Source organism: Ascidiella aspersa, chromosome 5 (genome assembly GCF_963924565.1).
Source record: "Ascidiella aspersa chromosome 5, kaAscAspe10.2, whole genome shotgun sequence".
NCBI lineage: Eukaryota > Metazoa > Chordata > Ascidiacea > Phlebobranchia > Ascidiidae > Ascidiella > Ascidiella aspersa.
In genome coordinates this window covers 21,870,426-21,887,516 of record NC_139451.1, presented here as the reverse complement: position 1 = coordinate 21,887,516, position 17,091 = coordinate 21,870,426, and the positions used below count along the sequence as shown (strand labels likewise).

The 17,091-nt window shown below is 39.6% G+C and overlaps 1 protein-coding gene across 1 annotated transcript; it reads left to right on the top strand.

The window, feature by feature from the left end:
• Window positions 1–12,106: 12,106 nt before the first annotated feature.
• On the top strand, window positions 12,107–15,457 carry LOC146145403 (uncharacterized). Its single transcript, XM_083390287.1, has 2 exons — window positions 12,107–12,706; window positions 14,373–15,457. Exons 1-2 carry the CDS (start codon window positions 12,191–12,193, stop codon window positions 14,928–14,930), a joined length of 1,074 nt encoding a protein of 357 aa, XP_083246413.1. The 5' UTR covers window positions 12,107–12,190; the 3' UTR covers window positions 14,931–15,457.
• The last annotated feature ends 1,634 nt before the right edge of the window (window positions 15,458–17,091 follow it).

The following is a 17,091-nucleotide window of genomic DNA, read 5'->3' as shown; positions in this document are numbered from 1 at the left end:
GCAAAGCTGCAACGAAATGCGTTTTAACTTTGCCGCCAGGCTTGGCCTTAGACGTCAATGTGGCATAGGGCCCGAAACTTTCCGAGGCTTGTCGACACTAATGGATTCGAGAAGTTTGTATGCCAACAAGGGAGATGGGTGTGCGCCGTGCGCCGCTGTGACACAGCAACTCCTAACAAGGACAACCGTATAACCCTTTTTTACGACGGTTGAAGTAAAGTGCAATGACTAGTTACATTGTCAGTATTCCTGCAAATAAGTTCAAGGCCACCGAGATCTGTTATAAAGGCAGGATGTGGATAAAAGGTCCTAGTTTAAAACGACGAAGAATCAACCGGCATATGCAGCCAAATCGGTACGAGCTTTGAAATTCTGTCGTTGCCAAGTTTAGCTTCGTTTCAGTTTGTAATTTTTTTTTTTGGTTAAGCTAGGCTTAATAAAGTATTTTAGAGTGCAAATGAGCATATTCTAGTTGCTTCTTTGTCCAGTAAAATCATTATATTTTACAACAATCATTGTAGTTTCTATTACGGTGATTTTTGTTTACAGAGGTGCATATGCGAAAGCGAAAAACGAAATATTACAGAGGTTACAATGAAATAATGTTGCTAACTTAAGTCACACAAATCCAAAAAAATAAATAAACGCGATTTTTTTACGCCTTTTCCTTTTTGCCATGAGCTTTCGTATGTTTTTTTTTCGTGTGATCAAACGTGAAAACTTGACTGCTTGAAAGAAATAAGTTTAGCTACTCATCTATATCAGCTTATCGTAGACGTATTTTGCTTTGTACTTTCTAAATAAGCGGGTGTATCTTTGCTTGAAAAAACACTCTTAGGTTTAGTTTGTTTTTAAAAAGCGTTGTGAAAATCCGCGATTTCAATTTAAGCATTAAACTATAGATACAATCCACCGTGATTGAATTCTCAGTTGTCAGGAAAGCAGTAACAGTTCCATTAGCTCGCTTTGTGGTTCCAGGGATCCTTTTAGTTCTGGCTGCGGTTTCCTATAACTAAATACAGGGTGTCCAAAAACAAGTGAAACCCATTGATTCCGCATCACGATTTGTTACTTAAAAAAAGGTTTGGACCTGTTAATATTTGCAGTGAGTTGAAATAATAGCAATTGAGTACTGCGAATTCGTGGCCTTTAGCTAGATTTAGAAAAATACTTAATCTCGGACATTTTAAAAACCGGTGAACAAAGTTATCAATCACTCTGGCACATCCTATTTTTACTGCACAAATATTGTGCGTAATGGCCGTAATGGTTGTAATGGCCAAAGAATTGGGTGTCGTGGCCTCTAGAGCACCTTATGCGGTGCTTGCGTGCCCTAGAACACAGTATTCTTGCTTCTATAGTGTGCCATGAAAGCATCGGGTAAATCTCGCCGCTCAATCATATACAGTTAAGGAAATCTGGTACACCTCTAACCTTGTTTTGAAACCGGTGGCACATGTCTACACGTTTCTGCATATCAGTTGATGCGGGTTTGTGTTATATGTATAGGATTGCCTAAAGATATAGTTAGTAGTCTTGATTAAGATTCTGTACAACGATGAGCGCGAAATGCCGAGAACTTGGCCTTCAAATGAACTTTTTTTGGCTTCCGCCAAGATAAATTTTGGACGGTTTCACAATGTTTGCAGATCTTAGACTCAGTTTCCTTTGACTAAGAAATATCTTATTTGATGTTATTAAATTTACAGTTCAATATGTCTGAAAGTTACGATACAACAAGAATATCAGGGATTTTCCAGGATAAGCATTGAAATTAAACTTTTAACGGAAACATTATCGAACAGCCTAATACGGTTTAATCTCTATAAAAGTTGTGCCCAAACCTGTTTTACTTTTAATCTAAAATAGTAGTAATTGTTATTTATTACTACTATCAAATTTAAACAATATAAATACTTAGGGTTAAATCAACATATTTGTTATCCGTGTTGTGGGTTTAATTCAATTCGTAACACCCTGTAAATATTTCAGTTTATTCGACAAAAGGGGACGTTTTTAACTATCCAATTAGCTTGTACAACTAAATTAATTTCAGTCTATGATAATACGGTGACAAATAAAATTGAATCATTGAAGTTTTTCAAACTAAATTAGAACAAAAATTAGATCATTTTCGTTTTTAAATTAGATTAGAATCAGAAATAGCGAAATCTGGAAAATAGAAAATAAACTACAATTCTATAAACAGAATAACATTCAACTCGATTCGAAATCAAGTTAGTTTAAATCTTCATTGTTTGGAGCACACGAGCCATTCAATATTTTGATTAGCAACAGAATTAGCCTATTTTGCTCTAATTCATTGAATTGGTATTAAACATCTAGGTTCTAGAACAGGGGTCGGCAACCTTTTTCTAGTCGCGGGCCAAAACGAAACTCGGAAAGATCTCTGCGAGCCGCAAAACATGATAACTAAGAATTGTGTTATTTTCATGTTAGAACAACTGTGAATCAGGCGGACCTCGGTTCGTTTTTGCACTTAAAACGTGTTTAATTACGTTAAGGAGGCACTAACGCGTTGGCGCAAAGCGCAAAAAAAAGCGTTTGTTTGATTTAAAATTTGAGTTCACATGTCGCCATCCATACTACTAAAAAGTGCAATAAAACTACTTTGAGGGAATGCGTCAACATTTAAAGTTAATCTAGCTGAGTGTTTTTTAACGTTTTAAGGCAAAACCCCTGGCGAGCGAAGCGAGCGAGATTTTTTTGGGTATTTTGGGGGTTAAATTTCTTGCAAGTTTTTATTACATTGCCGAAAATAAAAAAAATGTTAAAAAATATATGTCCAATATTTTGAATACGTTTTTCGTTTTTCCGTGACGCACTTGGCAGCCTTCCACGGCGCAACGGTGAAGAATGACTGATCTAGTTCAAAAGACAGCATCAAAACTTAAACAAAGCGTAGGTAGAATGATGATTCGCGCAAAGCGCGAAAATTTTTTGCACTTACGTAGTTAAAATAGTCAAAAAGTATGTGAAATGGACTCATGTGAAAGGTGTCTAATTTGTCAAAGAGGCGGCGGGCCGGATGAATTACATCGGCGGGCCGGATCCAGCCCGCGGGCCGTAGGTTGCCGACCCCTGTTCTAGAACAACCTATTTTCTGTATATGCAAGCCAGTAAGAAACGGGGTCGTCCAACACTGTACATGCAATCCAAATGTGAAGTGAGAAACGGGGCCAATGTGGATTAAATGTCTTTAGCATTTTCATCAAACTAATTATTTTTTTAAACAGTGTTAAAACTCATTACAAACGATTCTCAACATAGGTTAATCACTTTAAATGTAAAGCTTGGTCGGGTTTCAATTCAAGTTATAATTTGCTCCAATTCCAATCCAAACCAAATGAGCAAATGCGTAAAATGTAACGTTAAAATGCCTGTGCTTAATTTAGAAACAATCGCAGTGAATCCTAATTGTCAGAAGGGGATCCTAATTTGTCAGAACCGATATTTTGCAACGCGTTTAGGATGCGCCGCATTTGCATAACATTGCTCGTTGCCGTTGATGCATTTCGCGAAAGCGGCGCCTGCCAGAATAGTGAGCGGCCTGACGCGGGTCCCAGCCTGATATCCCGGCCCGCCGTTGTCAAACTGCTTTCGACGGGCCCCCGCTGCGGAAATACGCCCACCGCGACCTTTTTTGGGAACTCAACGTCACTATTCCTCGCTGTGTGCTGCGCCTTCTACTGCTGATGTCGCGTTTGCCTCAATTCGGATTTGATGGCAGGCACTGTCCTCAACCTTGGTACACTAAACGCTGTGTGATATAGGGCTTAGGCAATGGCTTATCAAGTGGTACAAGAGCAGCTTTGAGGTCTTACGCGAGGTTTCGGAAAATGTAACGAAAGTGTGATATTGTTGCCGATACCGTATTATATATATATATATATCTCCTTTTGTCACATTAAATCGATCCACAATCTTACAACCTGTAGCTAGCGCTGAAAGCGTGTTTCTATCCTTTTTTTGGTTTTTATGCAGACAATAAAATTTGAGCAATTTTTTTTCAAACTTAATTGTATGTATATGCAGCGAAAGTAAAATATAAATATAAATACGCCGCCAGAGAAAGTGTTGAGAACTGTACTGACTTAAAGAGTTTAGGGTTGACTATTTTTTCGTGTTTGGCCAAGCAGGTTTGATAGAGTATTGTTTTAAAGCCGAGATACCGGTTCATAGTAGTCCATAGTAGCCTAGAAGTAATTGTATAGACAGGTTGCAAATGTTGAATTGACCTAGGAATATCAGTCACGGCAAATGATAATTTTCGAATATAAAAAAATTCAATAAAAATTATTTTTTTAATGTTTAGTGTTGTATGATTCAGAACTGTTTGGTTTGAGTAAAATGAAGTAAATTTGTTGGTTAAGTAACCTATTCTGAAAACCATGTTGTTAAGTGTGTTGTTGTTGTTGTTCTGTGCTGCATCTAGCGTTATAGGTGGGTAGCAGGACTGTTTAGGCATCCAGTATTTTCGTAAGCCTTGACAGCACTGTTTTTCTCTATTGTTAATGAAAGAACTCTTATTTAAACTTCCAAACAATTAACCCAATGTTTGGAACCTCAAAGCTTTTGACTTATCATATATATAGATGGGCCCATCCAGGGGCGTAGCGTGGGTATTTAGGAGTCTTGACACCCCCCTTTGAAATCTCAGTAAACAATGATCACAAAAATCAAACCGTAATTGCTGCGATGTTACATCGGAAAACATTGCACCTGGCATTGAAAACACGTCGGCCGCCTAATCAGGTCGGTGCTCATCGCCGTTAATCACCGCTTGTTATCGTTGTTTCATTTGGCATTTCGCCTGTCACCGACTCAAGTAATCTGAAACAGGCCTTTTAACGCATATGTATTTTATTGGTAAAACGAACAGACTTCTCAACGACGTAGAGAAAACAGGCGTGTAAACTACATTTACGTGCAATAATTGCCTGTACGCCGTTAAATTTTCCGGACATATTGGCGGCGTCGTCGTAACCTTGGCCACGCATATTATCTGAATTTAAATCCCACCTGTTTAAGCTGTCTAAGCTTCCCACCTGTTTAAGCTGTCTAGCGAAAGTTGCTCGATGTCAGAAACATTACTAGTTTCGTCGGCTGAAACGCTAAAATAAAAACGAACTTCTTGACTCGTGCAATTATATTTTGACGAATGACATCGCCGACAATATCAATAATTTCATTCCGGATTTGTGGAAATACATAGCAGCCCGATTGGATTGAGCCAAATAATCTGTGACTGAAGTGTCCCCTGCCGAAGTTCGAAATCTTAAAAGTGCGCAAAAATTTCCTTCGTTTTCTTCAGTTCGAAAGTTTGCAGGAGCAGTTAGCTGACCAGAATCGCGATGCCCGCGAAGGGGAATGCCGCAGAATATTATACTCTCTACCACAGAGACAAGAAAGTCATTTTTTAGAGGAAGCAATCGTTGTTGATCTCTATCCATTTGTTCCAAAACGTCTCCCCTCTCTAATACCTGAAGAAATGATTCCGCTTTTACGGTTGCTGTTTTATGATATTCGAGCGACGCGTGATCTTTCAACAACGTAGTCCCTTTTACATATTCTGCCGCACTCCGTGGTGGAGTTTTGACGAGCTGCTTTAGGGATGACCCTCCTGCCTTTTCCGGTGCAAACAAAACGCAATGTTTGCAAAATGCACCTTGCACTACATCGCTGTAAACAAGCCAAGGATGCGCTTTAAGCCATGATGCATGGAAGGACACATAACAGATTTGTTTTTTTTCATTCTTTCTAGTCTTGGAAATACGCAAGTTTCGTCTGGCATCCACGGATTTAACAAAAGTTTCCGCTTTGTCTCCCTCGAAATATTAGCTCCAACGAAATTTCCAATGTCATTTGGAGACCCAATTCCAGACGATTGTTGTTGAGGTGACACTATACTCGTTGATTCGATTTGTGTTTTATCTTTTTCATGGGTCGTTTCTGGCAATTCTAATCGACCACTGACACTCCTTGTGTCAAAATGCGATATGATTTTTCTTACTTTTTGCTTCTTTCTTTCTGGAGATGTCATACTTTTTGGATAAAACTCGTGCTTACACTGACAAACTTTCAAAAACACTGTCCACTAGAACAATATTGCTATCGCTTCACTAACATTTAACTCCTTTCGAATCCACGCTGTGCAATCGATTTATTTTTTATTAATGACCTAGATACTTCTGCTTCCCTTCACGATGAATCGTCTAAATAACATTTCCCGCTGAGGAGATATATTATTAAAACGTCGTCGAACTATAGCTTCCTGCTTAACTGATAATAGATGGCCATCTTACTTGTTTGTTTTCGTTTTGTACAGTTTCAGCTGAATAATTTACTAATTATACCGAGTTTAAAAAGGGCGATTTTGAAGCCAAGTTTCATACAATCGGCGAAACTAAACTACAAATATCACCAGATTTGTAGTTTGTGATTGACACGTCAAAGAGCCTGTTCTGACACCACAATCTAATAATTTTCGCGCACAATTGAAATCACGGGCCAATCGGACGTGAATGAGTCAACGGAGTGTTGTACTTTTCTAACGTCAAATAGACAAATTTAAAAAGCCGTATGCTCCTAATAATCGCCGTTTTTAGCGTCTAGAATACATGAAACGTAAAATTTTTCGGGTACGGGTGTTCATACGACGCACGTGTTCGCTTTTGCTGGACGTTAAGTGTTTCTGCTTATTTTTTATGACGTCATTATTCATTACAGTCAGACGGAAAATAGGGGAATTCCCTAAGTTGAAATTGCGGGACACCCCCCTTTGAAATGGTCACGCTACGCGCCTGGGCCCATCAAAAGGTTAACTGTTAACATGTTGTTAACCATTGTACTAAAAAACGACACAATTCATCAGTAGTCCGATAAATGCAACATTGGATTCAATGAATATTTAGTGTTTATTTTGCCAGTGACTAACGTATTTCGCGTTATATAGTATTACAGTTAGATTACGGCAGGTCGACATATGAAGCACACATACGCTTTTTTCACGCTAAACAAAGTAGAATGGATCGTTGAAGTGTCGAATTGATGTCCAAGAATTACTTCCTGGCAATCAATAAAGCGCAATCGCTTGCCCTAAATTCGCTCATGATAACAGTATTTTGCTTTGTCTATTCTGGTAATCGATTGAACCCAAATGAACTATGTGTGGTGATCGTCTGATGCGCGCAAATACATATTAGTAAACCTACTTGTGATGGAGGCCTAAAAACCGTTAAGGCATTAAAATAGTAAAACATCCTTTGGAGCCTAATGGTTGAAGGTTGTAAGACGTAATAAGAACAACAAAACCCATACAGAAGTAGGTATTATTTTGAATTATTCGAATACCGATTTATCATTCACTATGTTGAAAATGAATAAAGAGGTATTCGAAACGTTCAAAATGACACCTAGGCCTACTTGAGTATGGGGGTTTGATATTGTTATTATACGTAAAACGTCCAGCATCCTGATGTTCATCAAACCAATGCCTAGATCTGTTACATCGGGTGTTCATAAAAACTAACTACCTTCTCTTCGGCAAGTGATAACCTTTAGTTATGTTGCTTGTGTACAGCAGACAGTCTTGCTGGTGCACTTTTAAATACCTTTGACCGATGAGATAGTGTGACTGTCCCTGTGTGACCGAGGCCATCACCTTATATTTCATCGAAGGCTAAGTGTTTAAGCCATGTCTTGAAAAGGTGATAGACTGGTATTTTATCCCCTGGCCAATAATTACATTATTTAACTCTAAACCAGCGGTTCCCAAACTGGGGTCCGCGGACCAAATGGTGTCCGTACAGCAGTTTCAGAGGGTCCGCAAGGAGAATTAGTCTTTTAAGTTTTTAAACATTAGTCTTTGTTTTAAACATTATCTGTCATCTTTATTGTCTTTAGTTATGCTTTATTATTCGATCATAGGGCGTGTTTTATGATGTTTATTGTGACATCACAAAGCATCTATTATGCTGTACTACCTGCTATCAGTGAATCATTCGCATTAGTCAGAATTAGAACAGGGTGGTCCAAACCCAGTTGCAATTTCAGCCAAATTGATCTGGTTAATTAAACCTTTTTGCGCGAAATGATAACGTCTTTGTAATTTAGCGATTGGGGAGTATGCAACATCTCTTTTACGCGAACATTCTACGCTTATAAAATGCAGTCTTCTAATTAAAATTTTTGTCAAATACGCAAAATTTTTCGCGCTTCGCGCACACCAGTTTTCCCAGTCTCATAACATTCCATTTCATTTGCGCACAAGTTCGACGACAGAAGCAAGTTTCTGGAGCGTATCCGTCTTTCGATATTACTTTATGACGTTATCTTTAAACATTTCATGCCTCGACCAAACCAAAAACGTTAATCCGCTCCTGGTACGCATTTAGCCTACTTTATGTGGCCCGCAAAGAATATGCAAGAAATATTGTGGCCCGCGATGCAGTCAACCGTGGACCACCCTGAGTTAGAAGGTTGTTACATTAGAAAGAATCGTGACTGCACTAGTGTACTACAAGAAATATGGGTCAACTGACACTTGAAATTTTATAGGGCCGCGAAACATCAAAATAATTGCAACGGGTCCGCCAGGCAAAATTTTTAGAAAAGTTTGGGAACCGCTGCTCTAAACGTAAGTCAAAACGCGGAAAATGTAGACCAAAAGTCTATTACTATAGGCAATGTATGTAGGATTGTACGTGTTGGTCCTGGCGTATCAATGAAATCCGAATGGTCATCTTGAAATCCCTATAGTTTAATTTCAAAAATAACAGCCTACAATTTGTGTTTTGACGGAACAAAAAGTTGCCAGTGATCAACACGCTAGTATGACGTTAACCGCCGTCATATATTTCAACTCGGTCGCTTACAGAGTATAGGTATATGAATAATGTATTTGTGCCGGGCGGCATGGCGCCTTGATCCTTATTTAGAACTTACTACGGCAATTCCTGGTAAAACGAGGTCTAAACGTTGCTGCTAAATGACACCGCGTGGCCCAGACGTGGAACATTGGAAGCGGATATTCAAATCGATTTATAAACCTTCGTACCATGCGTGTGTCGGCAGTTACTTGCGGTATTCGATCTATACAGAGCGGCAATGTTCCGCGGCGTGAAATGCATTTTGAAAATTGAGATCTGAATGGATTGGGTGTGAAACAGTGGTGTAGGCCGAAATGGTCCAAAACGGCGTCCGGTAAAATATTTTTTTACTGAACGCCGTCACGATAAAAAACGTTTAGGTGTCCTATAGGGTAAATTGTTTTAGACGTCTCGTAATGACGTAACTTTGTGACGTCAACTATGAAAATTTTTATGCGATCCGCTAAGAAAAAGAGGACACGGACTGCTTTTAATCGAAAGTAGGCCTGCCAAAGTAAACAAATGTGTTTATCTTCTATTCTTACTAAACTCCCTACTGTCCAAAACGACATACCGCAAGATTATTTATTAAGTACAAGGGCGTTGCATTTAAACGGCAGAAAGTGTTAAGATTTGCGGTAGTTTTGCTTATTGGAAAGCTTTAATGATAGCCTAATACTTTAGTAAATACTCAAAAATGGCAATATTTAAAGTTGCAGAACGGGGTAGCAATATACATTTTTTGCCTATAACAAAAAAATGTCACTACAATAAGTTGAACGCCCAGGAACAATTCATATCTTTGGCCGTTAACACTTTTTTAGTTTCGGCGAAAAACAGGTTCAGATTTCGTTTTATAAACTGTAGATGGTAAAGTGATAAATGGTGAGGAAGGCGCGTAAACCTCAAAGTAAAACAGTTATGTATCAAAATTTGTAAAATTTTAGGCCAAAAAATAATATCTCTTGGTTTTGTCCTCAATGAGATATTTTTAGACATCAACCACATAGAGCGGATAGCAAGCAGAACAGAGCATAGCGCGACGACTTACAGGAAACAATAGCAGGGATAAAGCACGAGGCAATTTCCTTAAAGCGGTTCAAACGTGTAGCCTTCACTGCAATGTGCGACCATGATGTTGATTCATTTGCGGTGGATGGGCATGAACTTGGCACATGTGACTGTGGCGCTGATACAACTGAGAAAGCAGCAATTTTTAGGATGCTTTGAAAAGAATATTAAGAGCTTTCTTGGCTTAGTTTATAGCATAGGTCGGAAAAAGCAAGGCCATTTAACATACAATGCTTAAATGCTTTCCAAACAGTTATTTATTTGGGGAGAATTTTTACCATTGGTAGAATGCAATGTCATCTTCCTGTTACAAAGGATAAAAGTCTGTTGCGCACTAGTCAAGCTTGGCAATTTTTCTACTAACCCTTTAAAATTATTTGTCCCTCGGTTAGGGTAACATATGCAGATGCAGAAATTAAAATTCTATTTTTTTTTATAAGATTTTTTAATCAAAAGGATCAAAATTGTATAATATTTTCCTAATCAAAGGTAATCAAAATGGTAGATTCATGTCGCCGGTAGTTTGTAGACAAATAATAACAGTAACGACCTTCTGTATAGCCTACGTGCATTTGGCAAACTGGATCCACTTGTCAGGTGAATAATTGGATCGCAAAGAGTGTCAAAAGTTCACCATCCGCCCGTAAACGTTTACTCACGAAATACATTTATCACCAGTAACTTTTAACTAACAGTTATACTTAATTGGCTATATACCACAAGCTCGGTTACGAAAGTTTGTGCAGGTCTTTTCTACTGTGCTGAACTATTTTAAAACATTGCAAACGCAAATCGGTTTTAAAGAGCAAAGTAGTTTATTATACCGTTTAGTGTAATTATATTCATTTCGAAAATGTATTTTTCGAAAATTTGCTTTCTAATTTTGTTAAGCAATTTTTCAATTAATTGTGCAGATACTTGACATTTGCATTTAACAATCCAAAAGTCAGCATGCGGACCACGCTAGCTAATAGAGCAGGCTTGGACGAAATGATGTAATAAATTAGTAAAAAACATGCCTGCAACCACCATACAACTAGCTTGAGCATAGATTTGGCATTGGGTCGCATCATTGATGTTGCAAAAAAGGAAGCCCAACATAGACAGAGAGCGGCGCCGTGCCATAAGGAAAGAAATTCGACACTATCGTAGGGCGGCTAAATACGAACGCCGCGGATACAGCAGGAGCCCTATAGCAGCGCCCTTATTAGTTGCACTAGGCTTCCCCCAACAGTGCAAAGCTCCGAAACTCTTTGTCTGCGATTCATTTTAACTTATCGAAACTTTCGACGACCCTTTAGGTTTATCAGTGTTAGGCAAATCATTAGTGGTTGACTGTATGGGTGCAAGTTTGTTAAGGTAGTTTGAATTTTTAGGGTTTTGTTCTGCATCTGTTGTCAATTTGTACATCTAAGAAAGAAAAAAACATAGTTATTCATAATTTGGATGAACCGATTTGGCCGATTCGCTGGCCACTGTCATTTCTTGCAAGGTTTGCGCAAATTGGCAAAGCCCAGAATGCACAAATATGTTTTAAACGCAAGAGCAGCATGCAGGTGCTTTGAATTCCTAACGGCTTACCGGTCTTGTTAAACTACATTGTAAAGTTTTGAGGAAAATTGGGTTAAATTATTCAACGTTGCGATAAAATAGCTCTGCATCAAGTTTTTTAAATGCACGCGGGCAACAGGCATATGAGAAATTATAATTTGGGTTGGGTAAACAAAACTGGAATATTTGAGTATTCGTTCGAGGCAGTTTAGTAAATATATTGTAGCAACATATTGAAATGATAATCGAATATACGCTTTAGACATTAAAATAAAATAAATGTATTTTGTTATTTTGGAGAGTGATAAACGCCTTTAAAATGTGTACGGACTTGGTAAGCTTACGGAATAGCCGTAAAATAACGTTGCAGAAAAATTTATTAATAAGACACCTAGCTTGATTTATCTGCACGTTTCTTTCATTACAATGTGGCTTTTTTAACAGGTCGCGTTTTGCTTTTCATGTATCACCAATGTCAGTAGCGTGCATTTTTGTAATGCATACCGTATTTTTAGATATTTTTAGGAGAAAGTTGCAGAAGACATTACATTCTTCCGTTTGTTTTAAAATTTGTTGTGCAAAAAAAAACTCGAAAGAATTGCACTCGCTGTCAAAACTCGAAAGAATTGCACTCGCTGTTAAAGTGATAAAAAATTGGCGCAATCTCTCTAACGAAGATGCCCTCGCCGCGCGTGCAACCCTACAACGCCACCGAACCTTACGGAGCAAATTCCTCCCACCCCTCTCACTTCTCCTCCACAATTGTTCCTCTAGAGGAGGATGCGCCGTTTACGCGCTTTACGCAGCCGGTCTGGATCATCGCGGAGGTGTGCAACGTTGCAGGGCTACTGGCCGTTACCTGGGTGTCGGTCTCTTTCGTACACTACGGCCTAAAGACTGGCAAGTTCGCGTCACACCGGCACAAGAAGTGCGGATGCGAGGCAAACGCGGGTCCTGTGTACAAGGCAGCCCTTGTCGCGCTACTATCCAGCTACGTACGGCTGTTTGCTGACCAGGCAGCTTTCAACGTCGGCTATGACCCGGGCGACGACCACCGTTGTGAGATCGCCCTGGACGCGTCAGCCATCGGCTACTTCCTCTCACTGATCTGCGTCTACGCCTTCCTTTGGCTCAAGCAGCGCTCGCTTTACCAGCACCCCGGCCTCAGACGCGCCCACTTCATCTGGCTGAAGGTGAGTCGCAAGTTCGCCCAGCACCTTCATGTAGCCATTGTGGCCATCTTGTATAGGATTTTAAAATAAATTGGGATTAAAAACGACTTAAAAAGCGGAGTTCTCAAGGGTTCGCTGCCTTCTTGTAGAGACCCTTAAAAACCGTGCCTAAAATAGTGTGCCAACAAAGACTTTTTTTGTTTTACAGTGTCTATTTCCTGCAATAAAAAAAAACACAATAATAAAGAAACAAAACTCAAAATTCAAATTTTAGTTCAATTAATTAATCGCTTTATCTGTGATGAAGGATTCGAATAAAAAACGGTATGAGTTTTCCCGGAATATTAAACGCACTAAACTATAGCAGCGTTTGAGACGAGCCTATACCCTTACAACAACTACGGTCACTTTGTTTGTTGTAAAACAACATTATTGACACCCTTGAGGGGTCGGCGAACGTTTCTGTCGCGGCCCAACATGTTTTTAAAAAGCTCACTACGTGAAACGAATGACGTTACAAAGTTACGTCATAAAACACTTCATTTTGAAAATCTTGCGTGTAGTGCGAAAAGTGCATAGTCTCATTTATTAAAAAATTACTTTGCGTTTATAAGTCTTACAACATGCCATCATATGCCTACAGTGTCTTTGGCCTCAAACGATTTAATAAAGGGCAGTTTTTTGGACGGTGCATAACGCGGTTGTCGACCACTGTATTAGATCAACACAGCCGATGATGGTAAATTTATTGGCATATATGTGTCAAAAAATTTGTTAAATTTTCGGGAACAGATCTCGTTGAGCAAATGCGTGCGGTCGGGGAAACAAAAGTATATAAATATTTCATGGTGTTATTTTACGAACATATAACGGTTTACGGATGCCATTTGCGAAGGACGTTCTCAGGTCATGGTGCGTGCTTTATGGCGTCAGTTATTTATTTAAAACTCCATGGTTTTCTACTTTTGTGGCTGAAAAGCAATATTGTTGATAATGGAATGCGGACACTAAAAACGTTCTATTCAGGTGTAAAAAAGCTCTTAAGGCTCCCATTTAACAAGTGCCTGCCTTGGGGAAAACAATATTTTATGATGTTATTTTTCAGACATCAAAAAGACAAAAATATGTGATGGAAATTGACAATTTTTTTATAACAATCTATCATTTGCTAGACGGAGCTGGTTTTGTGACCACTTAAATTTTGCAGAGTGTTTTATGTCTACTGGATTTTTGTTGTTTGTCGCACAACTGGTCTGAATAATGATTTTAGCTGCTGATGGTGTAAATCATTTCTCATTGTAACGCATCACATTTATTCCGCAATTGTACCGTGAAACTGAAATGGTGAACAAACCATTTTAGTCACGAAACTGTGGTATCAAAAAAGATGAAATATGGCCTAATGGGAACAGACCAAAACTGTACCTTATAGAAATTACTTCTCACCGATACTTATGCGCGTCATATGGTTATTCGTGAATCAATCCGTGATCGATTTATTATGAATATGATAAGCCAAATAGTTTGAGAAAACATTTGCATTCTAACTGATGGTGATACAAGTTTAAAACGAAACGTCTCCATTAAGATTATGTCGATTTACTCGACCGATTTGCCCTTGCTAATCATACTCAAGCTACAGCTCCGTGCATACCCGTGACCGCGTGACCCGTTTGTTTTCACGTAGGTGATCAGCTGGAGTAGCATCACACTTATATGCAGCGGCGTGCTGGTGGCTGGGGTCATTTTCGTGAAGTCGGTCAACTTCGTGGCGTCGCCTCACGGTTGCGTGGCCCGCCCAACAGAGGCCTTCACCATTTGGCCCATGGTGCTTCTGTGCGCTGTGCTCACAATGGGTCAGCTCATGATGCTTTTCCTTTTCGTCTACCCGCTGCGAAAGCAGGGTGAGTCTTGTCGCACCGAGCGCGTTACTCGAATGTTCCGCCGCGCCGCCCTTTTCGCCTTGGTGTGCGTGGTGTCCGACGTGCTGGCGCTCACAGTGCTCGAGTTCGCCGTGATCGGACACTTTACACGCCATATGGTGCTGCTAGCCTACGAGTACAACATGCTGGTCAACCTCGGCGGCGTCCTGCTGTCCTTCGAGTTCTGGCACACGATCCTGCTCTCGCCGCTCTGCTGCGCCTCCTCATTTTCCTCTCCCTCCCACACCTCACTGGCCATCGCCGCCGCCTCGTCCACAGCTGCCGGTACTGCGGCTGCCGTGACGATGAAAAACGGACACTGACGGTTGGAGGCCTGGAAACATTGCGGCGGTTGGTTTATGCTGATCATCTCGGTTGGATTGCGCGCAAATGTGTAGTTACAGTGGGATGCCGCGAAAGATCCCCGCGTACAACCAAGCGTGTTATAGCTGTCATGCGGCGAACGTGCTACGCCAGGGCTTTCAAAACTGGGGTTCGACACCCTACAGAGGGATGCCCCTGTTTCACACAAGTGGTACATGTATATAATTGTATTTTTTAAGTTTCTTCTAAACAATGCCAAACAGGTCATTTTTAAACGTAAAATGTCGTGAAAAGGTTTCACTAATTCTAAGACAAAAAAAAATCGCAAACTAAAACGATTGGCCCTGTGCTATGCCATTCTAAAAAAACTGCTACTTTGTAATTGGCGAAGTATTTGAATGGAATGATAACAATTTATAACTGAAAGCTTTGGTTTCCAAAACTAATGTCTGTTAAACGTTTACTTTATATAATTGTGATCACACCTTTTCATTTATTTAACTTAGAAAATGATCTAATAGCTGATGCTGGCTCATAGTCCTGCGCCCATGTCTTAAACTCGACCCCAATCATAATGACTGCCGACTGGCACTGCAATCCGTATCCAAATAACGGGCAAAGACGATTCGAGTTTCAAGCCTTTGTGTTGCGTTTTGCGTGTTGGTTTGCTGAGATAGATGCCGGTTTACGAACCACGCCTTTTGTTTGGCAATTGTTTGGGTTTGATGCGCTGCAAACGTAACGTTGCTTTTTGTTTAGTTTTTTATTTGGTTTATATTTTTCTTTTTTAAGTGCTTCCAATACCACCTTTCTTTTCAAATACTGTCCTGCTTCCAAAACGGACAACCCGGTCGGGGTCTTCCGGCAGTACGACAAACGATTGTATAAAACGCCGTTTTTTCGTGTGCGCCTAACAAAGCAAAATCGTTCACGACACCCGCTTAAATTTAATGGAAAACGCCCAAACGCAGACGATTTTCCAGGATGTTTTCGTTACGTAAAGCGATCGCTCACAACGTAACCTGTTCGGACGCGTGAGAAACAGTAAACAGACGACCATTTCGTCGCTTTTAGCTCTCACGTTCGCAACAGTCAGTCAACTTGCCTCTATGATCAAGTGTGTATATGGTTCGTATACGCCGGCTTCTGTGAGATATGTATACATTGTAATGCAACAGGTATTGTTTTTTTTTGCTGCTTGCAACTGTGTACGCCAGACAAAAAAATGGACAAAACAGTGTTTAACATTTTACTTTATTCCCGGCCCCAATTTTTTTTCCACTTCTATCGCTTTGTGAGGTTTCTTTTGCTTTCTGAGTTGCTCCAAAGATTATAACGGTGCTCTTGTTGTGTCTTTCGCATGGCTTACTAACTTGTGCTTAGCGTATTTTGCACTAAAAATCGTAAAAAAATAAAATGCGGAGAATAAAAAAAATTGTGATTTTACGCTGCAATCCGACTACTCATTCCAATTAATGGTTTTTCGAACAAACGTATTAAGACTAAACCTATATCCCTTTGTTTTACCTTGAGCAACTTTCTGACTCCTTTTAACATGAATTTTGAAAGCGGATAATATTTTACATATGTCTTAATTTCGGAACTTCGCGAAATCACATCATGTCAAGGTTGTCCATGCATTTACAGAGAACGCTTTAAATTTGTGTTCGAAAACTATGTAAAAAACATTTTGTGTTCGCGACTACGTTTAACCAATACGCGAAATAAAAAACTGATAAATTTAGTACAGCCAAGTCGCAGTTTATACAGCGCAGAGTTACACAGCACCAATGATCTATTAATTATTTGAAAACGAAGCATAAAAAATATGTGCATTCCATATTAGAGCACAAATATGTCGAAAACAAAACGCATGCTTTGGACTATAACGGTTCGTCATATACACCAAATGTAGGCAAATATTTTAGACAGGGAGCCGCAAGAGATTAGGAAAATTTGGGGGGAACCAGGTCAAAAAAGCAACTGAAATAACACATACCATAAACTGGGATTATTATTTTTCGAAAGAGATGTAAAAACAGTGTTTTAGAACGCTGGTGAGAGCAGGGTTACGGGCCGTGCCCGGGCGTATATACAATCAATCTTAAAACCGTTGATGGCGCCATTGAAATCAGTCGACACTTGTTTTTACTTCCGCAT